The sequence below is a fragment of the Cavia porcellus genome, unplaced genomic scaffold (genome assembly GCF_034190915.1).
Source record: "Cavia porcellus strain 051 isolate PalLab524CR breed Dunkin Hartley unplaced genomic scaffold, mCavPor4.1 scaffold_21, whole genome shotgun sequence".
NCBI lineage: Eukaryota > Metazoa > Chordata > Mammalia > Rodentia > Caviidae > Cavia > Cavia porcellus.
The window spans coordinates 38,470,125-38,493,697 of NW_026947504.1; the positions used below are offsets into that span (position 1 = coordinate 38,470,125).

Consider the following 23,573-nt stretch of genomic DNA (forward strand, 5'->3'; position numbering starts at 1 on the left):
TTTTTAACAATTACTTGTTTAAAACATTCAGGTTGTGTCATGGCTTTACCATCACTACCCATCCTCTTCTGCCACATGTAAGGTGTGATAAAAAATATACAGTGAATATTTACATTTTTACAATGTACTACAGTAAAAAAATACATTGCTATTCATCCCTTTCAAAATGTTCCCCCTCATTTTGAATACATGTTTCATTCTTACCCCTCTCTGAAGCACTTCTAGAAGTCTTCTTTTGTATCTATACGTTATAGTCAAACAGTGGTGAATGTTGTAGCTGAGTACTATCCAACAGAAAAGCGGGCTCATAAAACATTATTATGTGTCCTTATCTACTTTACCCTCCAAGTCTGGTACTGTGCAACTTCTGGCTCTTTCCTAAGGTCAAAACAATCACAACAATCCAGGGCACATCTGAGTACGTGAGCTGCCACTGTACACTAGGAATCCATGGGCAGATCAAAACAGTCATAAAAGGTAGGTGTCTGAATCTATTCAGAACATCAAAGCTGCCACAAGCATGCAACTAAAGACATAACGTGGAGTTCCATGAACTGCCTTAGTAACTGGAAAGAACAGTGAGATCAGTGTCCTCAAAGTGAGGGGAGGATTTTGAGGGAGTGAATGTAGTGTGTCTTTCACTGTACCAAATTCTTTATTCAAAAATTCACTGCATTTTTATCACACCTTGACTATATTTTCAAAAGCCTTTTAAAGCCATGACAATGATGAACTGCAAACTATCAGAATAAAACTCATTAGGAAGAAATGAAATGAAAATATAGAAACTAAACAAGTTTACACACATACTGGTAAACAGAAAGGAGCAAGAAAATATCAGACACAGAGGTGAAGTGCAAAGAGCCAATATTTTGGCATTGCATAATTGCAGTCTATAGCTGGACTCTGATGTTCAGTGCACACAGTAACTTGTACCTGAGCTTTTCCTTCAGGAAAAGAGACCCGAATAGACACTTAATGTTGGGAGGAGTGTGAGGCAATCACAATTCAGGATGTTGCAGACACAGTCAAATGCTCTCCACTTTTAGATTCAGAAAAATCTGATTTCAGAGATTTCTAACACCTAGTAGTTGTGTGACCAGGAGCATGATGTCCAAGAGCCTTGGATTCCTCTATTTAAGTGGGAACTAACAATACCTGCTGCATAGATGGCAATGTCAGGCGCACAGAAGAGCACCTAGTGCTGGAACATCCCAGCAGTTCCACGATACTGGGCAGGAAGTAAATAGCATGGGGTCTGGCACAGAAAGGCGTCCAATTAGGTTTTGCGTCCACTTTACTAAATTCTAACATTAATTAGAAAGGGAACAGGAACATAATTACACTAACCCTACAATCACTAGAAGGAAGGCATAGTAAAAATTGCAATGAAGTAAAAATAAAAGTTCAGAGCTATTATAAAAGCAAAAGGTATTTCCAAGCAGGTGATGTGTGCATAAATTTTAAAAGCATTTTCCCTCTATAACTTTCAGGGATCTGGAAGCCAACCGAATAAAGCATCTTACAAATTCCACCTTTCTGTCATGCAAGTCACTTTCAGTGCTGTAAGTACCCAGAACACTTCAGTAAACGAGGAGAAACCCTTATACACTCTAAAGTTCAAAGGAAACTCGGACAAAAAATTTTAAAGTAGCGTTTTGTTTACAGCCTCTGCCCCAATCTGCAATACTTGGCAAGCGTACGCATTGATTTATTGGTTCTGAGGGGGAGGCTGAGCCTCCCACTGAGACCCCATGATTTGGGTCTCCACCTGACTCTTCCTTGTCCCTTGTGTTCACACCCTCAGGGGAACTGGCTGCCTGAGAGCTCCCGTCTTTTCACCTCATGGTGACCTGTGAAATGTGGTCGTGTACGTGAAAGTGCTTAGCTCCAGCATGGTCCGGTGGCAGGCCAATGACCTGCCACCCTAAAGACAGAGAAAAGGAGCTAACCTTTACTGGTTGGCCAGAGATTCAGATCAGTGATTCTGGTTACGGATTATACATTGGCAAGCTAGATTGGTTCATTGGCACGTTTGCACTAGTGAGTCCAAAAGCACAAGCATTTTGCATTTGTTTTAATTAGAGTTCTCCTCACATAGTAAGCACTTAGTAGGGCTTGCTAACTGAATGGGTTGTTGGAAAAAGAATGGAACAGAAAAATTGGAAAGAAACACTTCCTTTATAACCAGAGTCCGAGCAAGTACAGACTTATAGCCCACACTGGGAGCCCCAGATTGCTCCTAACAGCATTTCCCAGAAACATCCGGGACTGGCCTCAGGGAGACTCTGCCTCAGCTTCTGCAGCAGCAGAGCCTCCCGTCAAGACCTCTGAGGAGGCCGACTTAGCGACATCTCATCAGTGGCCTCTCCCAAGGGAGAACTGATTAGGACAGCAGACACAAACGCACGGTGCTGACTCTCGCCATGTCTTACAGGTTTCTGCCTAGAAATCAAATTGATTTTGTTCCAGAGAAGACATTTTCTTCATTAAAAAATTTAGGAGAACTGTAAGTAGTATCCTCCTCTAGGAAGAATGTGATTGCTTCTTCGGAGATTATAAATTTAAATGACTAGTGAAAGTGTTCTTCCACTAGTAGCAATCAAAATCCTGTAGACTATTGGATATGAAAAATCAGCTGAGAAAAATCAACCTAAAGTCAAAAGCAAATTAAAACAGACAGTGGGCTTAAAACAGAGTTATTCTACCCTAGTTCCTCTACCTATTTTCTTTGATTTCATAGATGGGTATGTATGGGAGTGAAGAAATGTTCTACGGCTTCTTAAATACAGACCTTTAATATTAGAGATCCTTTATCTCTTATGCCTGGAGTATAGTTAAGTCAAGAAACAATGCTTGCTTAATGAATAACAGACTGACTGAATTGACATTAACTAAATAAAATGGAACAAAGGAAAGAAAGTTCTGGTTACTTATTGAGGAGTTATGACTTCTGTAGCCCAGAAAGTGAATACATGTGCCTCAAATGAGAATTAGAGAAAAACTCTCAGAGCACTGAGGTAACATTTTCTGTACAGTTATATGTTTTGTAGGCCTAAACCTTTTTAAACACATTTGTTTTGCAATTAACTCACTTTTCCCTCCCATAATTGTGTGTCGCTGGAAGTTGAAATTAATTAGGTTACATCACAAATGGTGGCAAGTAAGATAGAGAACTCATCCTCCTGCCGGAGCCTTAAAATGAAAATTAATGTCAACGTTTCCCTCCCATTCTTTATACTTTGTTTTGTAATCCAGAAAGGACTCAGGAAGATAGCTAAATCATCTTTAAACATAAATCATGAATAATTGTGATAATTCAATCTAAATACTGTTATGAGCTAAACCCACCCATATATATAAAGTGCTCGGTATACACAATATTTTTAGTTCTGCATTAGAACTAAAATCATTATCATTCTATGACAAAAAATGAAAGGTAGCTCATTCAGAAGAAACATCCTGAAAGTTTCCCAGTCTGGCTCTGGAGAAGGAACGTGGCTGGGCTTTCAGGATGAAATATGGCAGCAGCCAAGGCTAGGAGGGGCCTGTTTGATGTATGACTTAATGAACTAGAAATGAAGCATTTGAAAATGCTCCCAATTCTCTTCTCATCCGACATGAGGTGGAACCCTCCCAAAAGGTGGAGGCTGGGATCCTGCTAAAGAGATACCAGCTGCTGTTTTTAGAGTCATCCATAACCCATTCCAATCCACTTACCCTCAGGAAGCTACAAGAAATTCAGTAGTTGATAAACCTAACCGGAGCAAAGCATTTATACATCTTGAGCTGATGAGTGTCAGGTGATCTTACTGTACCATTATGACATTGGATTCACCAATAAGTAAAAGCACCAGAGACCCCAACATCCTTTTCCCCAAGAGAATCAACTTCATTTCTCTGTGTAGCACTTTTAAGGAGTTTCCCGGTCATCAGCATCTTGGCCTTTTTTGTGCTCTCTGGCCATTCACACCTATGGCCTTATTCTGGGCTGTGATCCAGGTGTCTCTTCCCATCTGGGCACCTGATCCAAATTCCCAACCAGCAGGGCTTGAGGCTGGACGTGAGGACAGCCCCTCCAAAGCCATCTGCTTAATGCTAACCTCACAGTACGCCTTAAACCACGGCAAGTTCTTCCCCTGAACCCTCCAGTGTAGCAGTGTCAGCTCCCTCCCAGAGTCCAGTCTTAAAGACTGCTCCCTTGGCCTGCGCCCCACTCTTAACACTTACGTTCTCTCTGTCTTAAGCTCTGCTGGTGTCCCTGTCAAGCCTGCCTCAGCTTTCTCCTGGTCCATACAGAAGCTTCCCGACTGATCTCCCTCCTCTGACTCTTGGTTTTTAACCTTTCTTTTACGTTTCTGATACAGTTGTACCCAATTCAGAGCATGTGACACTGTCCTGCTTACTGTTCTTACCCTTTATTTTCTGGTGTTTAGCAAAGTCCTCAACGTGGTTCTCCAATGTTAGTGTTCAGGGAAGCACCGGTTTAAATGAACGTTACCAGGCTTCCTCCCTGGGGTTTTGATGTTTTGTTCTGACTTGCGCACTGAAATATGGTCCTTTGGTGAGCATCCTCAGTAATTCTGATGCCCGACTGTACCCTAGGGATACTACTTTGGAGTGGATCCATGGCCCTCCCATCTACCTTCATGGACTTTTCTGGGCACTCTTCTCCTACATTTCCCCTATATTTTTTTCTCCTCTGCCCTTATTGGACCATTTGTTGACTCTGAAGATGTTGTTCAATTCCACTCAGTCTGTTTCTCTGATCACACTTAACTCTCACCTGAAAATCTGTTGTTCTTTTATGCCACCACCTAAAATCATCAAGCTTCCTGATTTCTCAGGACATGATTGATGACCTCTCCCTATGTCTTTTGTCTGTATTTTTAAAATAGAACTTTTTTCAGACTTTCTTTGTTTTATAACCTGGCTATATTAGTCCATTTTCTATTATTATAACAAAATACCTAAGGCTGGATACTTTATGAAGAAATGAGGTGTATTTAGTTCATGGTTTTGAGTGCTGAAAGTCCAAGCTCAAGAAGCCAAGGGTTTAGGGGCCAGATTTATTTTTATATAACAACTCATTTTCTGAGAAGTAACTGGAGTCCCACCAGCATCTCTTCTGAGGTCAGCATTCCCTATAATTTAACCACCTCCCACTAGGCCTCACCCCTTTAAAGTTCTATCACCTAATCTCCTGAAACCAGTCTCCCAACACATGAAGGGACAAACCACAGCCAAACCACAGCACCACTCATTACTTGGAATGAAAGTTTCCTTGGGGAAAGCTGTAATCCTTAGTGATTTGTAACTCTCATATTTCCATCACCACCTCCATTGTATTAAGCATAGTTAAGCTTTTTGTTCATCCTTAATTAGACAATTGTACATGTTCTCATATCTTTTTCTGGCTCAGAAAATTCTTTGGGATTCATAAAAATTATTGATTTCTTCTGATCCAAATAAATCTCTTTTCTGCATTCTACAGAGTCACTTCCCTATGATTCTTTCTGGACATCCTATTATATTTAACTCTACACTCTCAATTTTGTATACACAAAATAGTCCTATTTAAGAATGTATTAAAAATATCTAGTCTTGGGACCAGAGGCGTAGTTCAGCAGCATAAGCACCCACCTCATGAGTTCAATTCCCAGTTGCAAAAAAGAAAAAAAATCTAGTCTTATCCATTCAAGGCAGATATGCAGCGAGCAATATCACTACCTTACGTGAAATGCAAAGTAGAAGACTTGACCACAAAAATAATAGTTGGACAAACAAGAGATCACATATATGAAGCAAATAGGAATCACAGAAGCTGAATGATAGAAATTGCAAAAAGTGCCTAGGACAGATAAAAGTAATCAAAGCAGATTTGAAGCCAGGGTGTGTTATAGAATGGGTAAAAGGAAATTCCAGGCAGGAACCAGATGAGCAAAGTACCATGTATTTGTAAGCAATGGAAAACTGGCATTAATTTCATTTTGGGTTTCGATGTTGTCAAGAACTTTGCCAGTTATTTGACTGATACAGGTGGCCTTGTTGTATAACGAGTTATCAGGTTGGTTATATTGGATCCACAGTTTCTGTTTTATCATGTGATACAGTAACTGTGTGGAGTAATAATTATGTCCCTTATTTCCAGAGTAATTGCTTTGGGTTTTTGCTGTCATCAACAGGGATCTGTCCAGCAATATGATGACGGAGCTACCACCCCATCTTTTTAAAGACCTAAAGCTTCTACAAAAACTGTAAGTTCTTCTCATAGTCATCAGATTTCAGTGACGACCTTTTAGGCTTCCAAAATGATCACATCTGTGCTTGTTTTCCCTTCCTTTAAAAGGAACCTGTCATCCAATCCTCTTTTGTATCTTCACAAGAACCAGTTTGGAAGTCTTAAACAACTTCAGTCTCTGTAAGTAAAGTATTATAAGTTCGTCAATTAGAACTCCAGTGGATGTATTTTACTTAGACACACATTTGTTGTCAAATGAGTATTTCCCACACAGGGGTTTGCATCCTCAGATCATTGTGAGTATCATGTTATAATCAATTATGTGCTTGATGAAAATAAAGCCTTGTTTTTTAGTATTAAATGGTGTAAAGGCCATTTCTGTGTTGGAAATGGCATATATTTCCCATATGTTGGTGGTTTGACCCTCAAAAGTTCATGTTTTGGGAGACTGGTTTCAAGAGAGTAGGTGATAAACTTCAAAGAGGTGAACCCTAGTGGGAGGAGGGTAAGTCACAGGGAAGGCTGCCCTCCGAAGAGAGTTCCTGCCTACGGAGAAATCTCACCATGCACTTTTCACAGTGAATTAAATTGGGATAATTTTGTTTCAGTTTAGTTAAACAAATTATCTAAGACTTGGATTTTTCCCCCACTTTCCCTTCTCCTATGATATCCTACTGGTATCAGTCTACAGTGTATGATTTTCACTTTTCAGCGTTGTTTTAAGATCCCACAAATATGAGCATTCAGACCATTAGTGTTGTATAGTACCTTAAAATTTGAATCATTTTGGGTTTCGATGTTGTCAAGAACTTTGCCAGTTATTCTTTGGACTTCATGACTGCTTTCCTTTGAGTAACCATTTGTTGGCTACAGTTTGTATGTTTTGTACAGAGATCGTGTTGTAGCACTTGATTTTGGCCTAAGCATTTCTTCATTTAATTTCAAATACCAACCTATAACATCACTTTGTGTTCTTAAGTAGGTTTCTATTAGAAATTAATGAACGATTAAGTTCTTTTTCAGCAGATACTACTGAGCATCAACTGATAAAGACTTGGTTTCTGTTCTCAAGAGGCTGAAAAGTCCAAAAATCTATAAATAAGTCATCCTTTTTAAATACATCAACCGCCCTCAGGATGCAGAGAACTTGATTCTTACTTCACTTCCTACATATTACATTTCTGAAAGTCAGAGTAATGATGATGTTACTCTGTGCCTTTCTTCCCTTATTCCTTTCCCTCTTTTATTTCCTTTTTTATTTTTTCTAAGATTCACATTTATCTTTATTTCCTCAACACTTATTCAACATCAAACTATGCATTATACTTCGTTACTTAGGACAGAGTGGCTTCTGATATTTAGGACATTAGAAGATATTGATCATCTAATTATACAATCTGTGTACAACTAAAACTGTGACAGGTAAAGGAGAAAACCAGACAGCAAAATAGAGAGGGAATGGGGATCTTTAAAAAAAAAAAAAAACGGTTTTGAAAAAAGGACTCAGAGTTCTTTCCTAGAGGGATTATGTGATGATGGGTAATATACGAGTTTCCTCAAATTTACTTCTGGTTGCCAACAGCAAGAGGACTCCTCTGTGAAGGACACAGCAGGTAAGGAAAATGCACAACCACATTGATAAGTTCTTATTTGGATCAGCCAAAAGGCAACTAAGTGAAAAGCAGAAATATTTTAAGTTAAACTTGAAGAGCAAATAGTTTCCATTGTTTTAGATTGCCCTCTTTCTGTCCATTTTCCGAGAATATGGTAGCTTCCAGTGCACAGCACCCTAAAGAAGTCTTCACAATATGCGTATTTGTAAAAGCTTCCAGATGATGTGAGAGATGATGTAGGGGTGATCACTGAGGCCTTTGGAGGATGACTTCCGAGACCTGGAGGGATTACAAAAATTACACTTCCCCTTAGAAACAGATTGTCCCAAACTGAACTCCTCTAGTATCTTCCTGATTTTCCACCCTAAAGACACAGAGGTCAAAGGAAACAAATATTTAAATCCTGACTTAAACTTTGGTGATGTTTTTGGGATGAATGTATCAGCTCCTGAGTGAAACCCTTTCATTCCCATAGGTTTTTTTTTTTTCTTTGATCAAACTGTGGGAAATTTTCATATTCAAATGAGAGATACCGAGGCTATATTTTTATTTATGTATTTTTGTGATGCTGGGGATTAAACCCAGTTCTCACACATGCTAAGCAAGCACTCTACCTCTGAGCTATACCCTCAGTTTCTTGGACTTTTGAATCAAAGAAATACATAAAAGTTTTCTTTTAGGTTGTAATTCTGTATATGAAATGACAAAACCATTTCCAACACGTAGGAGCTTTAAGTAGAAGTAGTAATTCTCTAACTAACTTTTTCACCTTAATTTGGATTAGTAACATAAGATTGGAAGCATCCTTTTTAAGATGTGACAAAGAAGAAGGCAATTATCACACAGTGTTACCTTTAAAACATCAAACACATTGTGTTTATTTTCTAGAGACCTGAGAAGGATAGAGATTCCAAATATAAATACAGAAATGTTTCAACCTCTGAAGAACCTGTCTCACATGTATGTATGTATGAAAGAATGGAAAAAGAAAGCATGTTAAATGTATCAAATGTTCTCATGTCAACTGTCTGATGTATCACTGAATTGTGTTTTTATGCAACAAAAGTTTTTTTTTTATTGAGAACCTTTTAATTTTGTCACCTTTGGTCCAAATAGAGTTCAATATTATGATGTGCCGACATGAATGACCCTTCTCTCTGGAAACATGCTGTTTATCCAATTGAGGTCCAATCAGAGATCAGGGTACCAGAATGCCACATATTACACAAGATGAAGTCACTGGCTAACTGGTATCAGGCGACCTGGAAACATTAATTCACCTCACATGAATGAGCAGTCGGCTGCTCTAAGATTTGAGCCCTTAGGAAGAAAGGTGCTATATAAATTCCAGGTGTTGTTACTGTTACTAAGTGCACTACAAAATGGAGGTAATTAATCTTTATAGTAGTTTTTGTTAAGTCACTTTAATATATTAAGTTAAAGTGCACTGTGTAAGTTGTGTTAATATATGTTTATGACATCTTTTATCAACTGTGTGATCTGTGTTCTTGATTTCAAAAATTAACCATTGTTGTCCACAAAACTAGGGAGGACTCGTAAGATGAAAAGTCGGGTGCGGCAGGGGCTGACAGTGTTGGTATGAAGGTGGTTTTGGGGAAAACACTTTGTTTATATCTGTGCAGGTGGTGTGATGGTTAAAAGGCAAGTGTCTGAGGCACATCCAGAAGGTTCCGTTTGTTTCTCTTTCTGTGGCACGCTTAGATAAATACTTAATGAAGCCAACACTTCCTGTTGCAGGCGGGAAGTGAAGAATAGAATAGAAACCATTTTAGAAGTTGGTGGAGACATTGCTGTTTTAAATATCAAACCTCAAGTCACAGGCAGGAAGGACCCAAAAGGCAACAGAAAACATTCTCACCTAGCTAGCTTCTTAATAAGTGGCCTTCTTCTCTATTGTCTTTGTCCTTTACTTATTGAAATACCTCCTTCATCAGCCCTATACCTTTCATCTGCCAACTGGCCACTGGGGGAGACCCTAGATGTCTCTATCTGAAGACAGTGAACGTAATGGAACCCTAAAAAAAAAAAAAAAAAACCCAAGAGATCAGGTCCAGTATCTGCTCCAGGGAAAGGAAAGCAAACAAAGGGAAATGTCAAGTGTTTTTTAATAGCATGCATATATCAGGAAGCGGGATGCACGCTGCTTGAGAGCAGGAATTGCCTCCTGTGTCTATTGGACGTGGCCTCGTCAATTACCCATTGTCCCTCTGCTGATCAAGGAAATAGTTGTTGAGTCCCAACAGGTGCCAGTTACTATTCTAGTTGCTAGAAACACTAAGATCAACAAGAGAAAAGATGTTTGTCTTGCAGATCTTTCCTTTAGCTTTGGAAATGGGATAAATAGTAAATAAAGTTATTAAATGCCATGAAGATAAGGGAAGTAAAATGCAGGGTCAGAAGGAAAGTCAGAGTGATGTGACCCTTGAGCAGACCTGAGCAGAGGGAGGAAGCAAGTTTGCCAATATCCAGAGAAAGAACCTCCGACCACAGGGAAAAGCAAATATAAGACTCTAAGAAGAGAGCCAGGGTTGGAGGATAAAAGCAAAGCAATTGTGTCTGGGTGGAAGGAAGCCTAGAAGCTGAGGGCAGCCAGGGGTCCAGTCACAGGAGCCCTGAGAGCGTAGCAAAGGAAAAGCTTTGTTAAACTTAGGAGATGACAACAAGTGGATCTGACTTAGAGAAAAGAGTAGATAAGTGAAATGAAAGAGGCAGTAAAGAATAAAAACAGATTGAGTTTATGGAAGAAAATCTTGGTTTGAGGGGGGTGGTCATAATCCAAAGGACCTCAGCAATTCCAGTCCATCACGACTCCCCATGTCTGGTTCATAAACACTGTAAATATACTGCCTATAGACGAGTCTTTCCCAACCCTGGCAAGCAATCTGCATTGAAAGCTACTTCTCCTAGCTCCAGGGAGGCTGAATTTCCCTAGTCTCGGACCTGCCAGTATCAGGGGGAAATACTACTTTAAGTAGACCTCAGTGGGCAGGACTCAGGAGGAATCAGGAATGTCTGTAGTCAGCTGCAGTAGATTCCTTCCATCCCTGATGCGAGCCCTGGATGCTGGCTAGAGATCAGTTCACCAATGACAGTGCACACTGCGTACCATGCAGCAAGGGAATGATGCAGTGTGACGGGGAAAGGTAGAGCCCCTGAGATTTCACATTCCCATCACTCCCCCGACTCTGCTCAGCCAGCCACCTCTGCCCTTCTGTGGCCCCCAGGTTCCTACTCATTCAGAGGACCCTGCCTGGAGTAATACGATTTAATAAAGAGCTCTCTAGTTATATAGTCACTGCCGAACAAAACTAAACAAGCGAGTCTAGCCAGGTTGCTGACCTAGCAGAGCTGCAGCTCCGAAACGGCTGCAGCTGAGGTTTCTGTATCACTACTGTAAAGTGACTCTTGTTTTCCCTTTGACTTTAGTTATTTCAAAAACTTTCGATACTGCTCCTATGCTCCCCATGTGCGACTATGTATGCCCTTGTCTGACGGCATTTCTTCATTTGAGGACCTCTTGGCTAACAATATCCTCAGAATATTTGTCTGGGTTATAGCTTTCATTACCTGCTTTGGAAATCTTTTTGTCATTGGCATGAGATCTTTCATTAAAGCTGAAAATACAACTCACGCTATGTCCATCAAAATCCTTTGTTGTAAGTATGTTTCCTATATAAAGGGAAAGGATATCTTCTCTCTGAACTGTGCACTGGATGTATATATGTGTATATATATGTATATATATATATGATGTATGTGGATATATGTACATATATCATCAAATGTCATTTAATAAGAATTATGTATGGTGGGAAAATTTATTTTTAAAATATTAACATGCTATTCTTGGTAGCTATATTTTAGATCATATAATCTCATAGTGAACTGGCCCTGGGGATCTTGGCTTGGAAATAAGGAACAAAATGATAAGTCAGGTGACAGATCATAGAGCAAATGTTGTGGGTTATTCAGTGGCACCCAGGCCACCCTAAGCTCAGATTCCTTTTATTAATTATACAAGTAATTCATGTTTACTGTTTTAAAACTAGCTCTTCTCCAAATAAGGTCTCCCTCCTCCTCTTTATTAAAGCAAAGATATACTGTGGTACTCTAGCACAGATTTTGAAGTCCTCTGGATTCTTGGTATTGAGTAGGCAATCACATTAGTTTATTTGATATAAGATGCAGGAAACCTAATCAGAAAATTAACACAAGAGGTGCTGGGCACTACCAACAGACACTGCATCGATTCCTCACAGGTGCCGACTGCCTGATGGGTATTTACCTGTTCTTCGTTGGCTTCTTCGATATAAAATACCGCGGGCAGTATCAGAAGTACGCCCTGCTGTGGATGGAAAGCCCACAGTGCCACCTCCTGGGCTTTCTGGCCATGCTGTCTACTGAAGTCTCGGTCTTGTTGCTGACCTTCTTAACTCTGGAAAAGTTCCTGGTCGTCGTCTTCCCCTTTAGTAACATCCGACCTGGAAAGCGGCAGACCTTGGTCATCCTCAGCTGCATCTGGATGGTGGGATTTTTGATAGCTGTGATTCCCTTTTGGAATGACAATTACTTTGGAAACTTTTATGGGAAAAATGGAGTATGTTTCCCACTTTACTATGACCATACAGAAGCTACTGGAAGTCAAGTATATTCTCTTGGAATTTTCCTAGGTAAATTGTATTTTTCATTCCCTGTATAACCATCATTTTGAAAGAAATACCATAAACCATAAATACCATAAAAGGTAGATTTGTCTATTTTAGGAAATAAATGAATATTGTCAATTAGATGTCATTTGTAGGAAAAAGTTATTGCTATGTACTTATGAGGGTTTTATTAAATTTTTATTGTAGGCCCTTATTTGGAACAGAAGGACTGGATGGTCTTGTTTTAAAATTTTTTTCCTACATTCCTTTGTCGCACCTTCCCATATAGTAGCTGTGCTGAGAGACTAGGCTAGTCCTGAAAGCCCAACTTATTTGAACTCTCCTTTTTTTACAACTTAGTTATGAATCAAATAAATAATAAAAATCTGTAAACTCAGTAGCAGATTATCTGAATGAAAATGCCAGGAATATTTGTTGCCTTTGATAAAGGAAACTCTGAAATCAGCCAACTCTTAATAAGAATATTTGCTTCTCAGTTTTCTTAATTCACCTTATTGTTTTTGGAAAACTGCATACTTTCATTCACAAATGTACGACAAATTTAGTCCCATAAAGTTGAAATTTTTTCTATTCTCTAATACGTATTAATTCTGCTTGAAGTTATTCATCTATCCTTTAACTGTGGTATATCATCATGTTCATTCCCCTTTCTGTCCTTTTATCCACGTGGTCATCAGAGTCTAGTCCTAGATCTCAGTCTATGATCTTTTCTTTTGCATTGGACAATTTTAATTAAAATACACATTTGTCTACATTCCTTCAGGTCTCTACTCTCTTCAGTGGCTGTCACTTGAGATCTTCCTGCCTGCACTCTTAGTACTGATGTAGCCCATACTGATCTTTAGCCTTGGGGTTTATCTGTTTATCTGTTCACCACCCTCCCCAGAGACCTTCAGTAGTTTCTGTATTACTTTCAAGGCCAAGTTTAAATGACTTGCCTAAAACTCGTCACGACCTGTCTCAACCATTGTCACTAGGTCTTCTTCGTCTACTCCTCTTCATTCTCTGAAAAGCTGAACACTTCATTTGCACCATTTGGAAAATCCCCTTGCACAATGCTCTCCTTGGTATTTACTTATTCATAAGACTGTCACACAGAGGATGCATGCGTAATTTCTTCATGGCTTCTAGCTTGGGGCATCTCATACACACACACACACACACACACACACACGCTCCCCCTCACATACAAATTACATTTATTGATTTAGCACCTTCCACACCTGTGCGTTGGATTGGGCACAGGAGATGAAACAGATCCAACCACCACAGACCTTAAAGACCAGAGAGGAAGGTGCAGATGTCTACTAAACTCTTACATCATAGACTGATCCACGCCAGAGAGTACAGGATGTTCCAGGAGGCCCAGCCTGAGGACTAGGAAAGGCTTCCCAGTAGAAACGTACGCAAACTGAGGCTCAAAGGATGAAGAGGCATTGGGGGAGCAGGACATGGTCTGTGTCCTAGAGAAAGACACGGTGTGTTCAGAAGACAAAGCCAGGAGCAAGGCCAGAGGAAGCACTAAAGTAGTCGGACACGGTTGAATGCATCTTAGTTACGGCATGAGGGCCTACCACAAAGGGTTAGGCACTTCATGTGTATTCCATGTGGACAGACAGACGGTACCACACACACACGTACACAAATGCTCCTGTCATCATTCCAATCCTAGTAGACACTGTTTGTATAGAAGTCCCAGAGCTCTAAAAAAGTGCACTTTTTCTGTTTGAACAATATAGAATATAGAATTTTTAATTGTTTAATTTAGAATAGTTTGGATTTAGAGAAAAGTCATACAGATAACAGTTTCACCTGTTGTTAACACCTTTCTCTCTTATATAGATTTAGAATATGTGCTTTTAATCCTTTAACTAAGTCTATTTCTAGAATGTGGGCCAGAGGAATATTTTTAAACCAGAGTTATTTCTTTTTTTGTTTAAACTCTGACAAGAAGCCTAAGACAAATCAGTTTTGTAAAATTCTATTGTATAGTTTATACTGGTATTTATTTCATGAAACCTGAAATCCTTTTGATAAAAATAAACTTTAAAGTATATTCCCAAGACTTTACCAGTCTCACATCTAGGTTCAGATTAATACATTTTAAACAATTTTGAAAATATACACAAATTTTATGATTCTCTATAAGGAATTAGATAAGCACTCAGGATTTTTAGTACAGACAGAATAAAGCAGATAAAATGACTACAAAGTCAACTTTACAGGGGATAGTGTTGTTAAATTAAAGTCTCATGAATATTTTTGGCCCCAGGAGAATGATTTGTATAGTTGAATCTATAAGTTTTTTTATTTCTTTTCTAAAATGAGGCCAAATCGCCCTGATCCACAGCCGTTAAATCACTAAAGAAAAAATTCTTTAAAAAATGTATTTTTGTTCCATGTATTATTTTTATATAAGAACAAAAAGTATTAAACATAATATTTCTAAGGCAGTAATAATCACAATAAATCCTGAGATTATTTTATTCATATGTATATTAAAGAAATGGAATTATATGTATTGTTTGAGACATGCTGTGATTATAGTAATCACTTAAAGTTTGAAGTTACAAAGAGGTACAAGCATTATAACAGTTTTTTTCACACTTTAAATAAGCTAGAGTTTACTTTGTGCCTTATCTAGATCTGAATTTTAAAAGCCTGTAATTCTTGACAAGGGCTTTATGTCTCTGAAATCTCTTTTTGAATTGGAATACTCAGTTGATTCCTTCATTGTATTTCCTTAAACACATAAATTTTAGTTAAATATCACTGGGCATATATAAAAGAATGCTTCTTGAAAGCCTCAAGATTAAAAGACACCATATTTAATATCTAAGCACCCCAATATTTGATTGATACATACTCCCAAAATGTTTAGAGATGTGCTTTTTTTCCAACAGGTGTAAACTTGCTGGCTTTTGTCATCATCGTGTTTTGCTATATTATTATGTTCTGTTCAATTCAAAAAACCGCCGCACAGACAGCAGAAGTGAGGAATCACATTGGAAAAGAGGTGGCTATTGCCAACCGTTTCTTTTTTATAGTGTTCTCTGATGCCATCTGCTGGATTCCTGTATTTGTGGTTAAAATCCTTTCCCTCCTGCGAGTGGAAATACCAGGTCAGTCACTTTTATGGTGCCTAAGTATCTTATGCCTTCTCATGGGCTCTTCCTGCAATCCGATCAGAATCTAGAACAGTGCTCTGCATATGTAAATTCTCCATAAATACCTATGGCTTCAATACAAAGAGTTCTTATTTTCCTGAAATATTTTAGAATTGGCATTCTAAACTGGATAGTAGTCCAATCCAGGGAGGGGTAATTTAAAAATGGGAACTATAGAAAAAGTAAATCTGATCACTTTGCTTCTACCTGAGACAGACAGTGGTTCTTACGCAGGGATATGAAAAAAATCAAAGTATACATGCCCAGGTTCTTCCCACACCTCTGGGGTTTTATCCCCAGGAGCTAACATAGACATAGGTATTTTGCCAAAGCTCCCTTATGATTCTGATTCACACACACCTGAAAGGAACCACTGGTCTACTGCATGGTCCAAGCTATGAAATATCACCCTGAGTTCTGTGGAATGCTGGATGCTCCACAGAAGAGCCTCATCCAAAATGCTAGGTTCCCAGGACACAACCCAACTTAAATCAGAGAGAATCATCCTTCATGAGTAAAGATTTTCCTAGAAGTATTTTCTAAGATCTAGAGATCAAAACAATTTTCGAATTTTCCAAGATCGTGACACAGACTTCAGGATCATCTTCAATGTATTATTTCAGCCAATAGCAGATTTATTTTAGGAGTTAATCCAGGAAAGGAATTGCATCTCATTCATCCCATAATCCCACTGTCAAGCAGGGCGACTGCCTCATTGCAAGCCCAGATGAAAGTGACAAATGCACAAACGACAAGCATCTCTATTGGCTTTCATTTGGCTCATACAAGAAGTTGAAGAGGTCTTCTCAGTTGCCTTCCTACAAAATAGTATGTGGCAGCCTCAGCATCTTAATGTTCACAAGCAAGCAGAGATGTCTTTCAAGCATGTGATTTGTGGAAGTGAAAATCGGGAGAGCCTTTATTGTTCTGGATAGTAAGAGGAGAAGCCCTCAGTTTTCTGTGAGTTCCTTAGAGAAGAGGCAGTCAGACAGGACAAGAATGGTAGAGTTCATCAAATATCAATGATCCCAGATGTTCTCTTGAACAGTCTCCAACTATGACTACTACCTCAATTTTAATGTCCTGCATTTCAAACTCAACAGGACTTAAATGTCCATTGGTGTCCATTGCTCAGAGAAGGAAGTCCAAATGTTAGGATTAGTGTTAAAACATCCCTTTCTTCTGAACTCACCTTCGTGTATTCAAGGTTCATTTGAATGTTTGGACTTTTTCTTCTGTGCTTTCCTGTTATGATATCAGCTTTCACTAAAAATGCTTCCCTCTCCTGATTATATTTACACTGAATAAGACTCCAGCCTACTAAACCCTTCTTATCCCATAAGGCTGAGCCCAATTTCTCCCTCCTCTGCCACACCATTGCAGATCTCTCCCTATCTGCTTTTCATCCAGTTGCTTAGCTGTCCATCACAGCCCATTAACCTTGTCCAAGCTGCCTTACGTTAGCATTACTTTTAAAAGTACCCATTGCCCCCTTAAGATCATAAGCTTTGGAAGGGTGGAGGCCTTCTCTTATTCACCTCTGCATTTTCTACAGTGCCTTTCACATAGTGTTGTTTAAAAAACGAAAAAGTAGCTGCCATGCTGTGAGCTTCCCTGTGGAGAACATAGGAGATAAGAACACAGGAGGCCGTCACCCAGCGTGTAAGCTCCAAAGAAGTCCATGACCTAAGAGACTTGTCCAGACAATTACAGAAGCTGAGCTCCTCCAGTAATGGTAGAACAGATGGAGCTTACCCCGTCCACTCCTGTCTGCTCACCTGCGGGTGTATCTTCCCGCTGCAGGCACTCACCTAGCCCAGATGTAGGGCAGGTGAGAGAAAGACCCTTCATGGAGCCGGTAAAGTTCTGGGTTCCTGCCTGACCAAGTCACTAACGTGCTAAGGGAATTTAAAAATGATCACCTCATCTCATTGACACTCTTTCTAGAAGATTGTATCAGTAAGTTCTCACTAGAGAAACAGATTTAATATCTAATATATAAATGTGTAAGGGTTTACAAGGTAGGCTTACAGAGGCCCCTTTCACAGTCAGGGGTAGAAAAGTGCAAAAGGGTTGTCTACATCCCGGAGATTCAAAGGATCCATGGAAAACACAAAGTCCTGGAGCACACTGTAGTGTCCTGTGTGAGGCTAAAGGTTCGGCAATAGAAGGCTATAGAGTCTGCGCTGGACCCCAGCGGATGACATCCAGGGAGAAGATGAAGACTAGAACTCCTCCAAAGAAACAGAAGTGCCACTTCCTTCTTCACTGCCATTTTTATTTCATTCAGGCTCCCAGCCTTGACTGGTGCCTCTCATACCCAGAGTGGGTCTTATGTGTTCCATGAATCCACTTAGCCACACCCAGAACTATGCTGATCCAATTAGTTGGGCATTTCTTACTCAAGTTGACAAAGCACCTAACTATCCCAGTGGCCTCTCAAATTACTTCAACTTCTTTTATTCTGTGTCTATTAATTCTTTGAGCCTTTAACTCTCTCTATTAACCTGCAAGGTTATTCCTCTATTAGCTTACTATCCAAATAAGGTATCTCAGACATGTGTTTTCTGGAAACACATGTATTTTCTGGAATGCATTTTCTAGAAGTCCATGATCTAAGTGTTGGCAAGGTCGGTTATTCCTGAAGCCTCTCTCCTTGTCTTATCCACCTTTCACTGTGTCTTACTGTGGCCTTTCCTCTGTGTGCACATCTGGAGTACCTCCTCATATATCCTAACTTCCTCTTTATGAGAATAGGACTCACCCACTAACCTCATTTTAATTTACTCTAAAAGTTTTAGAGATAGAATCACATTCAGAGGTACTGGGACTTTGATAAAGGAGGAAGCAACTCAGTCCATGCTCTCTCTGATTTATGATCAGGAGATGTCTAGGGGTGAAGGGCATCTGATAACAGGAATAATCAGCATCCTCGGAGAGCCTAAGACACTTCAGATCATGATAGTCTTAACTATGAGCTCCATGAATGTCACCAGAACAGAAAAGTGTCATCTTGTAAAACCACGACTGTGCCACACACCAGTCGTTCTCCAGTTATGTTCTCTCCTCCAGGGTTTGCCAGGAACATGATTGTAGGCCCATGAGAGCAGACTTTATGACATTTGACAATTGTCTTCCCGCTTGTCCAACGTTGCATAGTGTTATAGGAAATGCAATAGTCACTGACCTAGAGCCAGCAACCCGTCCCTACGTTCAAGCTCCCTGGGGTCTGATGGTCAGGATATGTCACTGATAATACCTGGATTAACCCAAACGATGAACCAGCTTTAACCCTGCAGCCTCACAAACAGCTGCTGAATTTAAATTAGGGTGTCTCCCTAAGACTGAACAAGAAGCTTCGTTCAGAGTGCAAATTGCTTATAAAACCTTCAGTGACCTATTTGTCTTTGTCTAATTGAAAGCAGGTGCTATGAGGAACTGTTTTTCACCTGGGTTGGGGTAAGATTACTGGTCAGTGTTTCTTTGGGAGCACAACAGACAGAAACAAACTACTTTATCTTCATCAGCTAACTGTTCAAATTATCTTTTTTATTAAGGCTAAAAATATAAAAATTTAATAAGTCAAAGATAGGATAAGTACGTGTGTGTGTGTGTGTGTGTGTGTGTGTGTTCCTTTCATTTTCTTTCCAGTTTTAAAAAAATAGGTCAAGAAAGAGAAGAAGGAATAGGGAAAAGAGGACAGCAAATATGGGGGAGGGAAGAGAGATAGAAAGAAAGAGACAGAGAGAGGGAGGTCAGATAAGCTGCCAAGGAAGACAGAAGAATGAAGGGTTATAGGGAGCAAAGGTAGCATCAAGAGAAAAATAAAACTAAAGGGGAACAAAATCATGGAGTCAGAGACAAAAAGATCGGCCTTGCTTTCCAGCTCTTCACCCGGCTAGGAGTTATTTGAAAGTCACTTTCTCTGTCTCTGTCTCTCTCGTCCCTTTCCTTGAAGTACTGCGGATTGAACCCAGGGCCCCTTGCATGTTACATAAACTGCTCTAGCCCGACTCACATGTCCAGTGCTTTTTATTTTTTATTTGAGACAGAGACTCCTAAGTGGTCCAGGCTGGTCCTGAATTTGTTATCCTCCTGCCTTCTACTCCCAAGTAGCTGGGATTACAGATTTGTACCAGCACACCCAGCTTCTTTGAATTTGTGGGGATACAGAAAAAGGCAGCTTCTCTGGTTGGGTTTGAGAATGTCAGGTGTTGGTGTTTCAAAAAATATCCACAGAAATGAGTAGCTGAATCAACCCCACCAGCTCCCTTTTATAGAGAAGGAAGGAAATGCTTAGAAAGAGTAAGGGATTTGACCAGGGTCACATCTAAGAATGTCTCATCCAAAGAGCAGGCTGCCCTGAAAGGGACAAAATACATTTCATTGTAATCCATTGGATGATACTCTCAGCAAGGACACTATCATTCTAAATGTCTCCTCAACAGGACCCTTTGTGGTCTCCTTATCTAAATATCCTATTAGCATGCGTGTGGCTGTACACAAAAAATTCATCAGGCTTGAAGAACCCATTCCTCTCCAAATGTTTAGATGAGAATAACGGGTTAATAGGATTACCACAGGAATACCAGGGCAAGGAGCCTTTTGGACTAGAAGCTTCCTGAACCTATTCTGTAGTTTAAGGAATATTTCCTTTATTTTTTTAATTTTTATATAAATGAAGACAATAAGAACAAGAAAAATATATCACATAACAATTTACAGCTTACAAAGTGTTTTCAGATCATTTGTTCTTGTTTTAATAACAATCTATGATTTAGTTACTGAAACTCAAAAAAATAAAACCTTGAGTCATTAACTTCTATGTTCTTTTATCAAAGAGCTTTACAATAAAGTGAGAGCAAATTTAAATGTGTGAAGGAGCACTTTCATGGTTGCATTGCTGTGAAGTGTTATTTGTATTTTATGTCTATTTACACCTTCACCTTCAACCTGAGGATGTAGCTCAGTGGCAGAGCTACACAAGGCCCTGAGTTCAATTCCTAGCACACACACAAAAAAAGCCTTAATCATCTTCTGTTCTGTTTCACACTTTGTTTCCTCCCTCTGCAGGCACAATCACCTCCTGGATAGTGATTTTTTTCCTTCCGGTAAACAGTGCCTTGAACCCAATCCTCTACACTCTCACCACCAGCTTTTTCAAGGACAAGTTGAAACAGATGCTATCTAAACATCGAAGGAAATCAATTTTCGAAATTAAGAAAAGAAGTTTATCTGCATCCATTGTGTGGACAGATGACTCCTCTTCACTTAAGCTTGGAGTTTTGAACAAAATAACATTTGGGGACAGTATAATGAAACCTGTGCCCTAGTAAAGGTTAAATCTCTTGACCTTCAAAGGATTACCTGTAACAGGTACAGCTTTTGGAAGATGGCGTCTGCAATGCTTTCATCTTGGTCAGTGGTCACCTTTCTACACAGAGGACACAGCAGAACAACCGCTGGCCCTGCATTTCAGGGGTAGCTCCACCACCTACCTACTGTGCTAAGAACTACACCAAGGGGCTCTGCTCTGACACTCCTGATACACACGTGTGAGTTTGTGCAGAGTAGGATGCCATGCAGATCCACCATGAATGCTCACATGTAGACACTGCACAGTCTTCTCCATCTAGTTGCACTTTCCATAAAATAAAACCATTCATGGTATCTTATTCTAGTGTGACCGTAGTAACATAAATCCAACATCTCTTTCCTTGCTTTTTTAATATCAAGTAAAATCATTAAGATCTTTTCAGAGACAGCAAAGAATTTCTGAGATGTTCACCCACCCCACGTCCTACCTGTGAAAGCTGCTGGGATGGCAACTTTGAAAACAGAACTTCAAGCAAACTCACCATATCTAACATGCAGAGAAGCATGCTGTTAAGCCTACTACCATTTTCCTTTTTTAGTTTTTATTTAAATTCAGAAGTTTACTTTTCCTATAACTGCCCAGCGTACAAAGGAAAATCGAGCCTTCCAATTGCCAAAATTATATGGTAATATTTTAAGTATGATTTTTAGAGCAGTATCTCTGTTGCTGTTAAGTTCTCCCTTCATAGAACATACAAATAAGTATTAAGTATTATTTACAAATAATACAAATAAGTATTAAAGAAGATCCAAGAATACTGGTTGAATTGGGAGCAATTGCTTAGTGAATAAATTCCTTTTTTAAATTAAAGAACCAGAATGTTTGGATTTGTTTCTCAAAAAGGAAAAATGTTTGTAAAGGCTTGAATGTTTTTTGTATTGAAAGTTTATATGTTAAAAAAGAATCAGGTAAATAAAATTATATTTTGCATTTGTTGTATGTTATTTATCAATGACCACAGATAGGGTTTACCATTTCTCCTGATAAAGAATAAAGCTAGGAAGGGTAGCATTTTATTTAAAACAATACACCTTATATTTGTCTTCCTCTTACTCATTTGCTAACACATGCGACAGTAATTTAACTTCTTTATCATTTGCTTCATTCTGAGTTTCTGTACTAAGATAAAATAGAATCATGTGACTGAGAATTCCTCTTAGATGTTCAATGTGGTACCTTTTTCTCCAGAAACATCCAGGAGATAAATCAACTCAGAGTTTGTGTGCCATAGCCATCCTGGTGATTTACATACTTATTACTTAATATTGACCATAATATGACTTGCTTCATTTCGATCAAGTAAGGTATTTCTCACATAAGTGAATCTTTCCATTAGGATTCTAGAAGTAACTTTCCTGTCTTCTAACTAAGCTGCCCTTCTTTCATGGTTTCAACCTTCCCTCAATCTTTTCAATATAATGAATTTCTTCATAGCTGGTTCTCTAGATTCACTGACATTTTATTGATTGCCTTTGTCAGTCCTTGATCATTATTGTAGTTTGAATTTAAATTAAATGCCCCCAAGGCTTTGTGTTAAAGGTTTGGTCCCCAGCTGGAGGCACTTTTGGGAAGTGGTGGATTCTTTAATAGGTTAGTTAGAGGAAGTTAGGTCATTGGGGTTGGTCCTCAAAAGGGTATTGGGACCCCATCCCCTCTTCTCTTTTTGCTTCCTCTCAACCTTGAGGTGAACAGGTTGCCTCTGACATGTGTTTCCATCATGACATACTGAACTACAATGGGTACAAAGCTACTGAGTCCAGAATCATGGACTGAAACCTCTGAACCCATGGGCTAAAATATGTCTTTCTTCCTTTAAATTGTTTATCTCAGGCAATGAAAAGCTAAGTGAATGATCATCATATGATTTACTTCCTAATATATTTCCCAGTAGTGGGAACATAAATAAGGGATAGACTCTCAGTCTAAGGTATTTTAATTTTAACATGAATGTGTGTCTCCCATTCTTCCAAGGAATTGTCCATAGCCCATGAACCAAGCGTCTGAGAATGGTCAGTTGTGGATAGGCGGACATGAGCAGAAGCAAAAGATCAGAGGTTTTAAGAAAACTGAGAACTGGATGGAAAAATTGAAGCTGTGTATTAATCAACAATTTGCCCACAGATAGCAGAAAGTTGACATCTGACACCTCAATGATTTCTAATCTTATTCTGCACCGCTAGTCAGGTAGAAAATCATTTGAAAGATGTATGACTTTAGCAAATGATAGTGTTTTATCTGAATTAAGTGAGATTGCTTATATTAGATCAAACCTGTTTTCTAAGCAGAGTATACCATGTAGTTACAAAACTACCACCTGAATTCATGAATCATTTCCTACAACCATATAAACATCAATTAAATAAAATATCACTCAAGAATTGGGGCCACAGACTACACCATCTCTGAGTAGAGAAGGTGAAGGCAGATCACCTGCTCCACATCCCCTGTGCATCTGTATGGCTGACATCTTGTCTTAAAGGGAAAAAG

The 23,573-nt window shown here is 39.2% G+C and overlaps 1 protein-coding gene across 1 annotated transcript in view; it reads left to right on the forward strand.

Annotated features, from left to right (window-relative positions):
* Rxfp2 (relaxin family peptide receptor 2) overlaps positions 1-21,982 on the forward strand; it is a 63,325-nt gene extending 41,343 nt beyond the window's left edge. Inside the window, 8 exon segments of the mRNA XM_063232818.1 lie at positions 1,494-1,565; positions 6,186-6,257; positions 6,350-6,421; positions 8,743-8,814; positions 11,302-11,531; positions 12,135-12,545; positions 15,446-15,664; positions 20,783-21,982. Of these exon segments, the coding sequence (XP_063088888.1) occupies positions 1,494-1,565; positions 6,186-6,257; positions 6,350-6,421; positions 8,743-8,814; positions 11,302-11,531; positions 12,135-12,545; positions 15,446-15,664; positions 20,783-21,042 (1,408 nt within the window). The 3' untranslated portion in view covers positions 21,043-21,982.
* Positions 21,983-23,573: the final 1,591 nt, after the last annotated feature.